The sequence below is a fragment of the Prunus mume genome, linkage group LG2 (genome assembly GCF_029339155.1).
Source record: "Prunus mume cultivar Tortuosa linkage group LG2, ASM2933915v1, whole genome shotgun sequence".
Classification (NCBI taxonomy): domain Eukaryota; kingdom Viridiplantae; phylum Streptophyta; class Magnoliopsida; order Rosales; family Rosaceae; genus Prunus; species Prunus mume.
In genome coordinates this window covers 31994989-32011794 of record NC_142699.1, presented here as the reverse complement: position 1 = coordinate 32011794, position 16806 = coordinate 31994989, and the positions used below count along the sequence as shown (strand labels likewise).

The following is a 16806-nucleotide window of genomic DNA, read 5'->3' as shown; positions in this document are numbered from 1 at the left end:
CTTTTTAGTACAAGCGATTGGGGAAGTGGGTTTACACAAATATTCATTGGCAACATGGGGGTTTTGAACCTCTGCCCATATGAGTGGAGGTGAAAGAGCTCAATCAACTTAGCTATACCCTACCGATAATGCATAGTTAAGTCAACAAGAAGTCCACCACTATGTTTTCTTATGTACCGCATGGAAATAAATAGTGATCATCCAATTGAAATTCATTTGGCATAGAAAACGGATCCAATACAATGAAGTCTACCGCAAGTCTACCACCATCACGATGCTTATTTCAGATAGGCACCCACGCACCAGCTTTTCGAATGAAAATTTCCATGTAAACAGATTCAACAGAAAATAGAAACTTTAGTACAAAATGACGTCGGACTTGTCAATTTATAGGAATTTTCTTCCCACCTTGGAAAAGTAGTGCAGGTTCAAATCCATTTCTGATCTATATATTGTTTTCTAAGTAGTCTCCCTCCTTTGTAGGCTCTATATCTTACTAAGAAGTAGTCAAGGTAGCTCTCAATGAAAAATAAAATCATACGATAATAGTTGCATTAATCATCAAAAATATTGTTTACATCTGTTGTTAATGAGAACAGCCAAAAAGGTGGCCATTCAGCCCACTCACATAACACCGCTGAATTTACTTGCATGGGATGACACCAAATGAGGGGAGGAGATTTTTCATACATACACTATCAAATAAGGGTATTATTAGGGTTTGAATCTGAGATCACTAGTTTATAAGGTCAATGCCATTTTTCATTGGACTAAATTCCGTTGACACAATTGTTATTGTTGCTAGTCATTTTGCATGATTGCTTGGATAGAGGAATATTTTCTGGTGAAACAATATAACCACTTGTTATGTTCTTTATGTAGATGATTGGGTAATTGGATTGTTATTGATTTGAATGTATGGTTAATTGGATTCTTGCATAGTATAACAATCTTTAAGAATAAACCAAAGTTAGAGCAGACTTATAACTTGTTGTCCCTAGCTAGTGCTGGGCACTTGAAAACGATTATTTTGAGCAGAAAATTAAGCATGGAAGTTTTCGCTGTAATAATGGGTGATGTAATAGCTAATATAATTACCAGCTTGGTGACCAAGACGGTGCCGTGGCCGTGGGCTTCGGGGGTTGGATCTGGTATTGCAGTTGGGTTGTGTCCTTGACAGATTTGGAGCTTGGGCCTCATCAGATATGTGTCACAGAGAGAGAGAGAGAGAGAGAGAGAGAGAGAGGATGTATAGACGACCTACGTACCCCACCCAGCCATCAGCATTTAACGCCTCCCCTGATGGTCTGATTAACGGAGAATCTAATTTGTAATTTTTCCGTTAGTTCAAATATCTACGTGCAATATTTTCAAAAATTAGTTAGTTTTGTATAGTTATAGCCATCAGTCTATACAATAATTACTCTGTCTTTTTATTTTTCCAAGGGACCTAATATTCTCAAAGAGAGCCTGTGCCTTTAGCTATGTTATACACAGACAACAGCTTTGTTTTCAGTAAAGTACGTGCATATGTATATATTAGTTGATCATCGCACATGGATGTGCAACTATATCTATAGCCTATGCATGCTCAGAGGCAACCTCCAGAGGCAAATCCAAGCTTCCCTTTAGCAACGTCATACACCACCTCCAATTTCATCTGCTGAACATTCCCAAATACGGCAATGTCACTGTCATTCTCATTTGCACTAAAAGCCAAACAAGCTTGGGAAGCAGTCACCGTATATATTATGCCAGTACCATCCAAATCCAACGTCAATCCACCCTCGAAAGAAAATGCTATTTTCGGAATATTAACTGTCTCATAACTACTAAAGTCATAGCATGTATCCAATATTGAAATTGCCGGAGCTCTCGGGTAGCTTTTCATCCCTTGCTGAAATACATCCCGCAAAGCGCTGTACGCCTGTGGTGGCAGCCGTGTTATGACCGTACCCGAGTCGATTATTGTCCCGGAAGTTTTAAAAACTGAAGTTGAAATGGGTAACTTACGTCCGCCCACAGTGATACCAACCAGGTTAATGCCATATAACGATGAGTACTCCTTTTGTGGGAGGGTGGCGAGCGGCGTGTACTTCACTCCCTTGGAAGCTCGGCGGCCTTTCTCTTTGCCAAAGCTAAGGAAACCGGTGGAGCTTGAGGTGGAGGGTAGACAATAGGAGAAAAAGCGGCCGTATTTGGCCGCAGTTTGTTCCACAAAGGAAATACTGTCGCGACCAAGGCCAAGCAACCCCGCAGAGCCACGAAAGAGGCCTTGGTTGATTTCGCCGCAGCCAAAGAGGAACCCCTTGAACACATCCGTCGAAGATAAAGTAATGGTTTCTTTGGCGAAGAATCCGGCGGAGATGGAGCCGTCTCCGTATGCTGCGGCGTATACGCATGTGGATGTTGCACAACTGGGTGCATAGCCCGTACCAGATTTGAGTTTAGAGCACTCCATAGAATTGCAAGACACATTAGCATATGAACTGGAGACTGAAGGGTCAAAGATGGGGTCCACTTGTTTGTAGCAAGGCCTAACGCAGGGCCGACATTGAGTCCAAGTGAGGTCGCTTCCTGTGTCAAATGTGAGTGAAAGTTGTTTCTTAGGTGTGCCTAGGCCCACCGTCACAATGTAGTTGCCCCCACCCACTGTACTCCCGGACAAGGCCGGGACAGTGACGCCGTCCCACTGTCTTTGGCCACGGCGGTCAATTGCTTTCTTGGGATTACGCCGAGAGTGGATTGAATTCACTCGGGCTTGGTCTTGCTCGAGGATTTCAGTGTGAGTGGGAGCATTTTCTTTGTGTGATTGGTAGAAGTGGGAGCAAGGGCCATGCTTGTGTACCACTTTAAGTACTGATGCCTTCTTGTCATGACCTGAATTGAAATAGGTATATTAGTGTACCTACAAATGCAAATACACCTATGTACTTTGTACCTACCTATGTATATTAATACAAAAAACTGTGTCTAAGCTAATCAAAATACCAAAATCAGAATTAATATATGTTACGTACCAAACTTTAATAAGAAGAAAAAAAACCTTCTTACGAACGGTTAACAATCTAATCTGTATAATGAAAAAAACATACAACACCAACTCAAGAAACGACAACATACACATAGAGAGAGTCACATGAATGGCCAGGTATTTGTGTTCAAATTTATATTCGCACACTGTTGGTGCTCCTTCATGAATAATTCCAATACAAACTCTATTTATGAACAAACCTATCTATGCCTATTGAACTTTTTGTTAGTAGTGTGGATGTAAGAGTTATGTGATCAACCTTCGGTGGAGGGGTTGCAAGTGGTTGCTGGTAGCAGAGACTTGACTTGAACTGTATGACTATATTCAAGACCAAGGTGGCTTTTTACATCACTTTCTTCCAAGGTAAAGCATGTCTCCAAAGAGAAGAGAATTAGGCAGACAAGTACAAGGAAACGAATGAAATACCAGAGGAAGGAGGAGCTAGAAATATTGGGAGTTTCCATGACTGAAATTAAGCCTTCTCTCAAAATTAAGTTAATTCATGAATTAAGCATACTCTTAGCTTTATAAGGTAATTGGAGATAGCCTTCAGGTTGTCTAACGTCACCCATTATAGCGCAGTGGGGATAGTGAGAAATTTCGATGCTGTTTCTGCTCAAAAGTATTAGGTCTCAAGTTCAATTGATTGTACGCCTATGCACCCACCCAATCCCACCAAGCTCACAATACACTAGTCTAGTCAGTAATAATGAACGTACTCAACAAGTTTTTCGTTCTTTAAGAACATGATATCGTGTTAGATTGTTTGGCAACAACATGATACATTCCCACTTCGTACTGTTTTGAATATAGGATCTCATTGCGAATTCCAATTCAGCATTGAACGACAAATATAATATCATAGGCCTCTTTATGTGTGACTTCTTTTTTCCTCCTTTCAGGCAATAGCGCGACGCCGATTCTCACCCATTCACAATTAATTTTAGGTTTCATGATCTAAATTTTTAACCTGGTATTAGATTCATTTGCCAGATCCAATGGTCCACCTAATATTACCGTATGTTAAGTGGGCATAATGAGAATGTATAATTTACATTCTTGGTAGCAAATAATTGAGCATATGTAGAATCTAACAATTAAAGATTATGTGTAATTAACAGTTAACTTTTAGTTTAGTGATACTTACTCTTCCTAAAATCGAAAAATATTCCACGATCGAATCAACATGCCCCACTTACAATAACAAATAGCATATATAATTACTATTTCATTGAGTTTTATAGAATGAAGTAAAATCCAAGTGAAAATCTTAATTTTGTCGTGCTAGTTTCTTTTTCTTGAAAATGGAGCCTAAAAAAACGAGAATGGTTAGAGAATTATATATAAATCACAAATGGACTTGAACCTACACCACTTGTCCAATGTTTAACAAGCACTAAGACGTTCTTTGAGTAATGCGCTTATGCCAGCTTCCTCTTGTACTAAAAGTTTTCTATTTTCTGTGGAATTTGCCGTTTGACCGGAAACATATTGCCATTCAAAAATCAAGTGCTTCAGTGTGTCTGTGACTTGGGAGTGCTTCTTCCCGAAGCGCTTATGCCATTTTTCATTGGACTAAATTCCGTTGACACAATTGTTATTGTTGCTAGTCATTTTGCATGATTACTTGGATAGAGGAATATTTTCTTGTGAAACAATATAACCACTTGTTATGTTCTCCATGTAGATGATTGGTTAATTGGATTCTTATTGATTTGAATGTATGGTTAATTGGATTCTTACATAGTATAACAATCTTTAAGAATAAACCAAAGTTAGAGCAGACTTATAATTTGTTGTCCCTAGCTAGTGCTGGGCACTTGAAAACGATTATTTTGAGCAGAAAATTAAGCATGGAAGTTTTCGCTGTAATAATGGGTGATGTAATAGCTAATATAATTACCAGCTTGGTGACCAAGACGGTGTCGTGGCCGTGGGCTTCGGGGGTTGGATCTGGTATTGCAGTTCGGTTGTGTCCTTGACAGATTTGGAGCTTGGGCCTCATCAGATATGTGTCGCAGAGGGAGAGGGAGAGAGAGAGAGAGGATGCATAGACGACCTATCCCACCCCAACCATCAGCATTTAACGCCTCCTCTGATGGTCTGATTAACGGAGAATCTAATTTGTAATTTTTCCGTTAGTTCAAATATCTACGTGCAATATTTTCAAAAATTAGTTAGTTTTGTATAGTTATAGCCATCAGTCTATACAATAATTACTCTGTCTTTTTATTTTTCCAAGGGACCTAATATTCTCAAAGAGAGCCTGTGCCTTTAGCTATGTTATACACAGACAACAGCTTTGTTTTCAGTAAAGTACGTGCATATGTATATATTAGTTGATCATCGCACATGGATGTGCAACTATATCTATAGCCTATGCATGCTCAGAGGCAACCTCCAGAGGCAAATCCAAGCTTCCCTTTAGCAACGTCATACACCACCTCCAATTTCAGCTGCTGAACATTCCCAAATACGGCAATGTCACTGTCCTCCTTATTTGCACTAAAAGCTAAACAAGCTTGGGAAGCAGTCACCGTATATATTATGCCAGTACCATCCAAATCCAACGTCAATCCACCCTTGAAAGAAAATGCTATTTTCGGAATATTAACTGTCTCATAACTACTAAAGTCATAGCATGTATCCAATATTGAAATTGCCGGAGCTCTCGGGTAGCTTTTCATCCCTTGCTGAAATACATCCCGCAAAGCGCTGTACGCCTGTGGTGGCAGCCGTGTTATGACCGTACCCGAGTCGATTATTGTCCCGGAAGTTTTAAAAACTGAAGTTGAAATGGGTAACTTACGTCCGCCCACAGTGATACCAACCAGGTTAATGCCATATAACGATGAGTACTCCTTTTGTGGGAGGGTGGCGAGCGGCGTGTACTTCACTCCCTTGGAAGCTCGGCGGCTTTTCTCTTTGCCAAAGCTAAGGAAACCGGTGGAGCTTGAGGTGGAGGTAGACAATAGGAGAAAAAGCGGCCGTATTTGGCCGCAGTTTGTTCCACAAAGGAAATACTGTCGCGACCAAGGCCAAGCAACCCCGCAGAGCCACGAAAGAGGCCTTGGTTGATTTCGCCGCAGCCAAAGAGGAACCCCTTGAACACATCCGTCGAAGATAAAGTAATGGTTTCTTTGGCGAAGAATCCGGCGGAGATGGAGCCGTCTCCGTATGCTGCGGCGTATACGCATGTGGATGTTGCACAACTGGGTGCATAGCCCGTACCAGATTTGAGTTTAGAGCACTCCATAGAATTGCAAGACACATTAGCATATGAACTGGAGACTGAAGGGTCAAAGATGGGGTCCACTTGTTTGTAGCAAGGCCTAACGCAGGGCCGACATTGAGTCCAAGTGAGGTCGCTTCCTGTGTCAAATGTGAGTGAAAGTTGTTTCTTAGGTGTGCCTAGGCCCACCGTCACAATGTAGTTGCCCCCACCCACTGTACTCCCGGACAAGGCCGGGACAGTGACGCCGTCCCACTGTCTTTGGCCACGGCGGTCAATTGCTTTCTTGGGATTACGCCGAGAGTGGATTGAATTCACTCGGGCTTGGTCTTGCTCGAGGATTTCAGTGTGAGTGGGAGCATTTTCTTTGTGTGATTGGTAGAAGTGGGAGCAAGGGCCATGCTTGTGTACCACTTTAAGTACTGATGCCTTCTTGTCATGACCTGAATTGAAATAGGTATATTAGTGTACCTACAAATGCAAATACACCTATGTACTTTGTACCTACCTATGTATATTAATACAAAAAACTGTGTCTAAGCTAATCAAAATACCAAAATCAGAATTAATATATGTTACGTACCAAACTTTAATAAGAAGAAAAAAAACCTTCTTACGAACGGTTAACAATCTAATCTGTATAATGAAAAAAAACATACAACACCAACTCAAGAAACAACATGCACATAGAGAGAAAGTTACACGAATGGCCAGGTATTTGTGTTCAAATTTATATTCGCACACTGTTGGTGCTCCTTCATGAATAATTCCAATACAAACTCTATTTATGAACAAACCTATCTATGCCTATTGAACTTTTTGTTAGTAGTGTGGATGTAAGAGTTATGTGATCAACCTTCGGTGGAGGGGTTGCAAGTGGTTGCTGGTAGCAGAGACTTGACTTGAACTGTATGACTATATTCAAGACCAAGGTGGCTTTTTACATCACTTTCTTCCAAGGTAAAGCATGTCTCCAAAGAGAAGAGAATTAGGCAGACAAGTACAAGGAAACGAATGAAATACCAGAGGAAGGAGGAGCTAGAAATATTGGGAGTTTCCATGACTGAAATTAAGCCTTCTCTCAAAATTAAGTTAATTCATGAATTAAGCATACTCTTAGCTTTATAAGGTAATTGGAGATAGCCTTCAGGTTGTCTAACGTCACCCATTATAGCGCAGTGGGGATAGTGAGAAATTTCGATGCTGTTTCTGCTCAAAAGTATTAGGTCTCAAGTTCAATTGATTGTACGCCTATGCACCCACCCAATCCCACCAAGCTCACAATACACTAGTCTAGTCAGTAATAATGAACGTACTCAACAAGTTTTTCGTTCTTTAAGAACATGATATCGTGTTAGATTGTTTGGCAACAACATGACACATTCCCACTTCGTACTGTTTTGAATATAGGATCTCATTGCGAATTCTAATTAAGCATTGAATGACAAATATAATATCATAGGCTTCTTCATGTGTGACTTCTTCTTTCCTCCTTTCAGGCAACAGCGCGATGCCGATTCTCACCCATTCACAATTAATTTCAGGTTTCATGATCTAAATTTTTAACCTGGTATTAGAGCAGTAATTCATTTGCCAGATCCAATGCTCCACCTAATATGTATATTGACTAACATATATATTTGGTTCAGTCTTTACCGTATGTTAAGTGGGCATAATGAGAATGTATAATTTACATTCTTGGTAGCAAATAATTGAGCATATGTAGAATCTAACAATTAAAGAGTATATGTAATTAACAGTTAACTCTTAGTTTAGTGGTACTTACTCCTCCGAAAATTATTTCCTCGATCGAATCAACATCCCCCACTAACAATAACAAATAGCATATATAATTACTATTTCATTGAGTTTTATAGAATGAAGTAAAATCCAAGTGAAAATCTTAATTTTGTCGTGCTAGTTTCTTTTTCTTGAAAATGGAGCCTAAAAAAACGAGAATGGTTAGAGAATTATATATAAATCACAAATGGACTTGAACCTACACCACTTGTCCAATGTTTAACAAGCACTAAGACGTTCTTTGAGTAATGCGCTTATTCCAGCTTCCTCTTGTACTAAAAGTTTTCTATTTTCTGTGGAATTTGCCGTTTGACCGGAAACATATTGCCATTCAAAATCAAGTGCTTCAGTGCGTCTGTGACTATAATTATTTTTGGAGAAAAGCACTTCCTATATGCTTCTTTATGGGCTTTTCACATATAAGCTCATAAATGGGGCTACATGTTTTACTTTTGTGAGATTTCTAATGATAAGTCCCTAACAAAATTTAATTGTATTTGGAAGCCTGTATTACTTGGACTTAAATCCACATTTGTTGATCACATTGCTAACCATTGAATTATAAGGAACTTTTAATCAGTAGTACGTTTATCTAGTGTTCTAATTTGTTGTATTTTTTTTTCTTTTTAATATTTTTGAAGTGTTGTCGCCCGGGACTACAAGTAATAAACTAAACATTTTTTTTGGGTCAAAAAACTTGAGTTTTTCTATTTAAACTCCACACTTTTCTTTGTTCACCCCAATACTTAAAATCATAAAGCTCTTAAGTTTTATTATTGTGTAAAAAGACCAAAAAAAAAGTCATCCAACTTAATACTTAACCCTAGTACATCTATACACACACCTCACCACTCTTTATATTAAGTTTTAAAAAAACACAAACTCCTCTGCACCCTATTGCTAAATTACTCATCTTTCAATCCAAAAAACCTAACTATTACACTCTCATCTTCTCTTTACAAAACCCTAAATTGGGATTGTGAGAGTAATCATGTCTAGAAAGGGAGGGAGTGGATATGACGAATTCCCCTAGCTTTGCTTTCCTTCCTCACCTCTCTCTCCTTCCCTTTCTTTTATTAACAGATTTCCTCCACGCCCATGGCCCAACACTTCTGCTTGCTGTTTTTATTTAGCCCAACACTTCTGCTTGCTGTTTTTATTTATCTCCTAAATTGACATAATGCCCTCAATAATATAAATGTAGTGTTTACTGCATCCATGTACAACATATATGTAATAAGAAAATATACATCAAAATACCATGTGCCGGATCCGTTTTCCAGAGCAAAACAAAATTCTTGATGAAGAACGACTACACTTGTAAGCTATTACTTGTAAAATATTTATCACACTATGTTACATTGAAAAATAATTGAACTTGTTCTACAAAAATGAAAATTGGGTGCCAAAGAATAATGATGCAGTAATGGCTGCAAAATGCTGGTATGAAACTGCAAGATGGATTTGAAGATCTTAGGATTCCGGTGTGGGGTGTGAAGTTGATAAGATTTTTTTTGGGAGTTTCACTAAAACACCAAAAATGGAGGTTGAAATTATAAAAAAATCCAACACCCAAAACACTTTATAAACACACCCAAAACCCATCATTACACACACTCAAAACCCATTTATAAACACACCCAAAAAGTTGACTTTGGGGGTGATTTTGGGTGTGTTTCTATGTTTAAATAGTGTTTGGGTTTTTTTTTATAAATATATGTCTAGGATTGGGTTTATTTATAAATTTGTAATTTTTTTTTCTTTCCTGTTGGGTGTGTATTTATAGGTAGTTTGGAAAGATAGTGGGGTTTTCTTATAAATTGTGAAAATTTAAATTAGAAGTTATGATAAACTTAGAGTATAGAGTGAACAAAATGACGTGTGAGGTTTAAATAAAAAAACTCAAAAATTTGCTCTGTTTTGTTTCTCAACTGGTTGGCTGTTCTACTGGGCATTAAGCTCTGTTTGGTTGGGGGTAGTTGCCCAATTTGTTTCTTATTTCAATTTCAAATCATCGGGATGTGATATACTATGAAGTTATTTGCGTCTGTTTAATGAAGTATTAGTGAACTAGTGTAGATATCCCATTTTCATAGTAAACATATGTCATATGACATTCTTATCTTATAAAAATATTGCAAACATTAACAAAAGGCATATTCGTTCGGTTGCGTGGCTAGAATTGAATTGGAATTGAGTCTAAGTCAGCCCTTATGAGTCTCACCCTTCTAAATGGAACTTGTAAAACATAATATGTTGAATTGTTATCCATTTTAATAAATGGAGTCCGAGAGCACTAAACAACGGTCAGGACTCTTGTCCATTTTAATTGAAATAATCCAAGTCCAGTTTCACTCACCAAATATAAACCTTGATCAAGGGGAATTCTCAATCACTTATAAACATGTCATATGACATTCTTATTTTATAAAAATATTGCAAACATTAACAAAAGGCATATTCGTTTGGTTGCGTGGCTAGAATTGAATTGGAGTTGAGTTTAAGTCAGTCCTTATGAGTCTCACTCTTCTAAATGGAACTTGTAAAACATAATATGTTGAATTGTTATTCATTTTAATAAATAGAGTCCGAGAGCACTAAACAACGGTCAGAACTCTTGTTCATTTTAATTAAAATAATTCAAGTCCAGTTTCACTCACCAAATATAAACCTTGATCAAGGGGAATTCTCAGTCACTTAAATTTCCGGAGAGGAAAGTGGGACTTGATCATAATTTCGAGAGCCAACAAAGTGATTACGGCTAATTTTTTTGAAAGGAAGTGATTAAGCCTAATTTGAATGGGCATAAGGGGACATTCATTCACTTGCACCTGAAGTGATATCACATAGTAACAAATTTTTTTTTATCACACCATCTTGGGACATGCGGCCGCCTACCTATGATATGACCACTGGGATAATGTACGCAAATTGGCCAAATCTGAACAGAAAAAATGATTCTCCAGTGCTTCGCGGCACTACAATGCTCCATTGTTCCCCACCATCCAACCGTCCGTTTAGTTCATCCCAAGATCATCTCTCCAACGCCATCATCATCAACCATAACAAGAAGGGGAGCTTTATCCGCTGCTTTAATCTCCACCACATTCACGCTGATCTTGACGCTGACACCTCCTTCAAAGTCCGCCATAGCCGAATTCTCTGAACTCCCAAACTCCGGCGGCGTCAAGGCTTTGGAGCTTCGCCTCGGTGACGGTGAAGTACCCGCCGACGGCGACCAGGTTATCTTTCTCTCCGATATACATGATTTATGAACTGGGTGGTTGGTAAAAACTGAGGTAAGGGGTTGATGGATATGTGGCTATGTTGCCTTTTGATTTCCGTATAATCAAAACAAGCTTGGTTAATTTACATGGTTGTGGCTGTACAGAATGTTTGATGTAATCTTTTGCATTTGAGCTAGCCTGTAATTTCACCTGTTTTCAAGCAGTTAGGCTGTAATTTGCTGATTTTTTATTTTTTATTTTTATTTTTTTGGTATGGCCAAGTTGTTGGATGCTGTTCTGTTTAGAACAAAAGGAACTCTATATTTTTGGCTTTTGCAGCATTTAAACTTCCATATTACAGAAGACAGAACAAATAGCATAAAAGAGTACAATGTGCACACTTTGTGCCTTGAAATATTTCTTGTTTTGGATTGAAAATTAAAATTTGGGGGACAATTTGATGCCTAGCTATCTGAAGGCCTCTTGCAGTGATTGAAATGCATCTATAGCCATCTAAATATGTACTCTGATTGTGAAGGTTGCTGTTCATTACTATGGAAGGTTGGCAGCGAAACAAGGATGGCGCTTTGACTCGACATATGATCACAAAGATGAAAATGGTGAACCGATTCCTTTTGTATTCGTTATTGGGTCTGGGAAAGTAAGTCCTCATGTCAATATGATCTCCTAGTCTTTACCATTAAAAGATATGAGTCATGTCATATTTATGTTTTACTAACACCAATATTCACTATTAGTACTACCTTTGAAAATATTGTGCTGTATATCATTAACCTACAACCTAGCTAGCTGATTCAAAACAATGTTGTTATGCAATACAGATTCCATTTCTCCATTATATCGACGGAATGGTTACGTACAGCTGCAGTTTATGTTCCTTCATGTTATTTCACATTTGATATGAGATTAAATAAGTTGGTCTCTCAAATTTTGGAAAATGTCATAAATCAGGAAACCCAAATTTTCTTTGTACTTCTGTAACTAGTTGAGAATGTAGCATTACTTAGAAATGTATTAAATGTCCCTCACCCCCTTCGGCCCCCCAAAAAAAGAAGTTGAGGAGTAATGTGAAAATAGAACCTGCTTTTAAAGTGCAGCTTATTTTGCCTAAAATTCTCATCTACGGTTATATTGCTTGTCATTGGCAGCATGCCATCTAATGGATTTGAGATTGATTCTAGAAGCTTGCTTAAATGTTTTCATACTTCATAGCGTCCAAGATAATTAGTAAATTTCATTCCTTAATTGAAAACTAGAAGGAAATGGTATAATCTTCATGATCTGAAACTGACTCCAAGCTTGGACGAAGTTTTTTTTTTTACTCCAAGCTTGGACGAAGTTTTTTTTTTTCTTTTTTTGTGTGACAAATTCTATGTTAGTTACAGCTCTCCATCTATTAAATATTGTTCTGTGCTTCAATGTCTACTGTAGACTTGCACAGATAAATGTAACCTCAATAATAAATTTACAACTTTATTAAAACACTGTCGAATCTCCTCACAGCAATTATGAATTAAAATAGTCCAGGGCATTGTCCACTCAGTCAGAGAGAATGTTCTGATCCTTAGCCTAAAAGTTGTCTGATTGTGGCTGCCTAAAAGTTGTCTAAGTACTTGTCAATAAGGGCATGTATGACTACTCGTCAATTTGAGTGTAATAACTGGTCATGTCATGTCTTTAAGTACTTTCCAAAATCCTCTTTTTCTAATGAAATATATTCATTTCCTTTAAAAGCTTAACCAGATATTAACAACTATAATTTTGTGCTGTAAATACCATTATGTCTGTTTAGCCTTTTGGAGACTTACCTTTTCTTAACTTTAGAAATGTTTTAATCCTTTTGTTTGAACTGTCACGAGTTGTGAGACTCTCTTTATATTGATGTTGCAAATGCATGTGCAGGTCATTTCAGGGATTGAAACAGCTGTGAAATCTATGAAAGTGGGTGGTGTTCGTAGAGTTGTTATACCGCCATCACAAGGGTATCAGAACACATCACAGGAACCTGTACCACCTAATGTAATTGCTCTGTTTCTTCCAGATTCTTTCACTTAGTCTGTTACCTTGGTAAATTTATTCTTAAACAGTTGTTTGCATATATCTTAGTTGAAACGAAAGAGAAGCTACTTACTCTAGTCAGAATGCATTTCGCTTGTTTGCTTCTGTGGTCTGCATGGGCACACTTGTGTCTTAAGTAATAAGAATCTCAAAATTTCTTTATCTTGTGCCATTAATCCGTTTTTAAAGGTGAATTTAGAGCAATCCTACCATCAACTGAGAGAGAGAGAGAGAGAGAGAGAGAGAGAGATGTTTGCCCCTTTTTTGGTGCAAATATTTTCAGCTAAAGTTACCTTGCTGAGTAACTTCATTAAGGATGCTGAGAATATGTAACAGGGATATGGTTGTTAGGAAGTTATGAATGATCCAAATCTATATAGCTTAATTTGGCATCATCAACTACAGCAGTACATCATGCATCATATCTGCCATACATGATACATGTATCTTTGTATGCATACCCCTCATTTTCCTGCCCTTGTTACTCAGCTCTCAGGGTTTATTGTCTTTCCTCAGTTTTTTGACAGGCAGAGACTGTTTACAACCATTTTCAATCCAACTCGTCTTGCTAATGGAGAAGGCTCAACTTTGGGGACTCTTGTGTTTGATATTGAGTTGGTCAGCCTGAGATGTAAATGAAGACTTCATTTATGCTTTGTCTCCTGTGCCAAAATTTAAGCCGTAAGAAGATACTTTTTATTCATTCTGGGAAAGGAGGTGTTTTACACGGTCGATGTGGCTTATGATTGCTTACTTCAGTTGTAATATATAAACCAATTATCTGAAGTGTACAAAATTGTAGATTCAATGGATTGCTGCTAAATTTCAGCTCCACGTTGGAGAGGTCATGTGTTATCAGTCAATAGGGATGATGGCTTTTGGTTGAGTGCAGCGGTTTTTTTTTTCCCCTTCTTTAGTTTGTTTTTTTTATAGGAGAGAAAACTTTGGAATCTTATACAGGGGGAATGAAACAAGAGCTGTTGAGAAGACTTTTGTGCTGATATTGTTTCTCTGGTGCATGTTTTACCTGTCAACCTGTGAATTTAGGAAGGACTAACAGTTTTGTTTCTTTGAGTAATGTGTCCTCATGTGCCCTACTGGAAATGGCTAGAAATGCTTTCCTTGTTTTACCTTTTTTCTTTTGTGTCAACTGGCTAATGTGAGAACATATCATGAATAGAGAGAGGTTCACAATTTCTGCATTTTATGCCAAAACCAACCATGGTGTTATGCAGAATCCCATATTCTCAGGTTTAAAATTACAATAGTTTAACCTTAAAAGTATGGTTGTACTATTTAGTTGGGTTCTTAGGAGTAATAGTTCCTCAATTTGTGCCCGAATTGCATTTTGGTCTTTGAACTTTAAAAATGGCTCTTGTAGTCCTTCAACTCCACTTTCGTTAGCAATGTTGGTCATGCTGTCATAATCTGTTACATGTTCAGTCAAATTTAAGGGGCATTCTAAATTTCCTGATTTATGTGACACTCGTTTTTCTTCAAATCTAGCACCACATATAATAGTCATTTCACACTTGGATCACTACAAAGCACTTTTGGATGGAGCATTTGAAATCATATTTTTGGGGTTGATTGATTCTTTGATTGTGTTGCTTCAAATTCAAGCATGGTGAGCATATTGAAGCCGACCAATACCGTGTACATTCAAACATACCAAATTACGAAGAGTTGACCAAAGCACTTTGGTCATGTGCAAGCAAGCAAAATGATTCATAAAAAGTGACTGAAGCTAATTTTAGGCTAAACTCCACCATCCCCCTCAGTGCCTCCCAACCCTTTTTTCCCTAAATTTCCTGGAGCTAGCCCTGTATTGGGGAAATACAAGCCTACCAAGAAGACTAAAAACTCCTCCAGCCTCAAGATGAAACACACCTTGTTGCTTCTATATCAAGGACCAAAATGGAAAATAGGTCCTTGACTTTAGGCTTTTGCTCCATCACGTTCCTAGCAGCCAGAAAAGTCAAAGTTTTAGTCTCATTTGCACGAGAATGACAACTCTTGCGTTTCATCTAAGAAAGCTTTGAATTTATTAGTATCCATCCCTTGTGCATTGAGAAACTCTCCATACATTGCAACCCTCACTGGCTTTAGCAAACTCCAGCTCTCTGCCCTCCTCTGCTCTGCAGACTCTGTTCTCAAGGCTCCAACAACTAAATCACGATGAAGGCGAAGAGGGTAGAACGGGGTCGTTTCATAATTTCTTCTTTCGTCTTCATCTGTTTCTTGTGTGCCTTGGCTTCTATAAACGAAGTACGGTATGATAGTCTTCTGAAATTTGGCCGATGTGCTCTTGCCAACATCAACATGCCCTCTAAGGTCAATGCTTCAACATCAAACACTTCGCTTGCGCAGAGCTCTTCCTCCGATGATGAAATTCGTATACTTTTCGGCATTCTAACCCTTCCTGACCAATACCAGCGCCGCCACTTCCTGCGTTTAATCTACGGCACGCAGACTCCGGTGGGAGCGAAAGTGGACGTGAAATTTGTGTTCTGCAACCTCACAAAGGAAGACCAGAAAGTACTTGTTGCATTAGAAATAATGCGTTACGATGATATTATCATTCTGGATTGCCAAGAGAATATGAACAAGGGTAAGACTTACACCTACTTTTCGAGCTTGCCCGAGATGTTCAACGACACAGAGGGGCCTAATCCGCCTTACCATTATGTGATGAAAACCGATGACGACGCTTATTTTAGGCTGCAGAGCTTGGTGGACTCTTTGAAGCCGTTGCCTAGAGAAGACTTGTACTATGGTTATGTTATCCCATGCCCAAGTATGGACCCTTTTGTGCATTACATGTCTGGCATGGGGTATTTGATTTCTTGGGACATAGTGGAATGGATCAGAGAGTCTGATATCCCTAAGAACCATTTGGAAGGGCCGGAGGATAAAATTTTCGGGGATTGGATTCGAGATGGGCATCGTGCTAAGAACAGATTCAATGCTAAGTGGTCTATGTACAACTTTCCTGAGCCTCCGACAAGATGTACACATGAGCTTTGGCCGGACACAGTAGCAGTTCATTTGTTGAAGAATCAAGAGAAGTGGATTAGAACATTGAAGTATTTCAATGTCACTGATAATCTCAAGCCTTCCAAATTGTACCATATACCTTAGATACTATATACCTGAACAGTTTACTTTTTCTTTTATTTTTATTCTTTTCAATTATTGCTGAATTTAGATGATACAATCTGATTTTGATGATTCATTCTTGCTCTATACTATGTAATTTGATCCGAGGTTCAAATGGGTGATTGGCCCTCCCATGAAAATGAATGCCTACTGCCTTCAAAGTTATTTGGTTCATGATGTGTTGATGAATTCTCCCCGCATCTACTCTATAGGAGTGATTGAAAAGGGAAAATTATATATATACTAAAACTGAGTTCACGATTTCACTGTTCCTA

The 16806-nt window shown here is 38.4% G+C and overlaps 3 protein-coding genes and 1 pseudogene across 4 annotated transcripts; 2 read left to right on the top strand and 2 right to left on the bottom strand.

Annotated features, from left to right (window-relative positions):
* Positions 1-1412: 1412 nt before the first annotated feature.
* Positions 1413-3542, bottom strand: LOC103323515 (aspartyl protease family protein At5g10770-like). Its single transcript, XM_008225508.3, has 2 exons — positions 3294-3542; positions 1413-2880 (listed from the first exon to the last, which is right to left on the bottom strand). Exons 1-2 carry the CDS (start codon positions 3496-3498, stop codon positions 1592-1594), a joined length of 1494 nt encoding a protein of 497 aa, XP_008223730.2. The 5' UTR covers positions 3499-3542; the 3' UTR covers positions 1413-1591.
* A 1700-nt stretch (positions 3543-5242) lies between these two features.
* LOC148920059 (aspartyl protease family protein At5g10770-like) lies at positions 5243-7371 on the bottom strand (annotated as a pseudogene). The gene is made up of 2 exons (XR_016123662.1): positions 7123-7371; positions 5243-6709 (listed from the first exon to the last, which is right to left on the bottom strand). The product of XR_016123662.1 is annotated as an aspartyl protease family protein At5g10770-like (transcript).
* Positions 7372-10939: 3568 nt separating this feature from the next.
* On the top strand, positions 10940-14373 carry LOC103323487 (FKBP-like peptidyl-prolyl cis-trans isomerase family protein). Its single transcript, XM_008225484.2, has 4 exons — positions 10940-11308; positions 11832-11954; positions 13217-13333; positions 13889-14373. Exons 1-4 carry the CDS (start codon positions 11021-11023, stop codon positions 14009-14011), a joined length of 651 nt encoding a protein of 216 aa, XP_008223706.2. The 5' UTR covers positions 10940-11020; the 3' UTR covers positions 14012-14373.
* An 857-nt stretch (positions 14374-15230) lies between these two features.
* On the top strand, positions 15231-16703 carry LOC103323486 (beta-1,3-galactosyltransferase pvg3-like). Its single transcript, XM_008225483.3, has one exon. It carries the CDS (start codon positions 15551-15553, stop codon positions 16511-16513), a length of 963 nt encoding a protein of 320 aa, XP_008223705.2. The 5' UTR covers positions 15231-15550; the 3' UTR covers positions 16514-16703.
* The last annotated feature ends 103 nt before the right edge of the window (positions 16704-16806 follow it).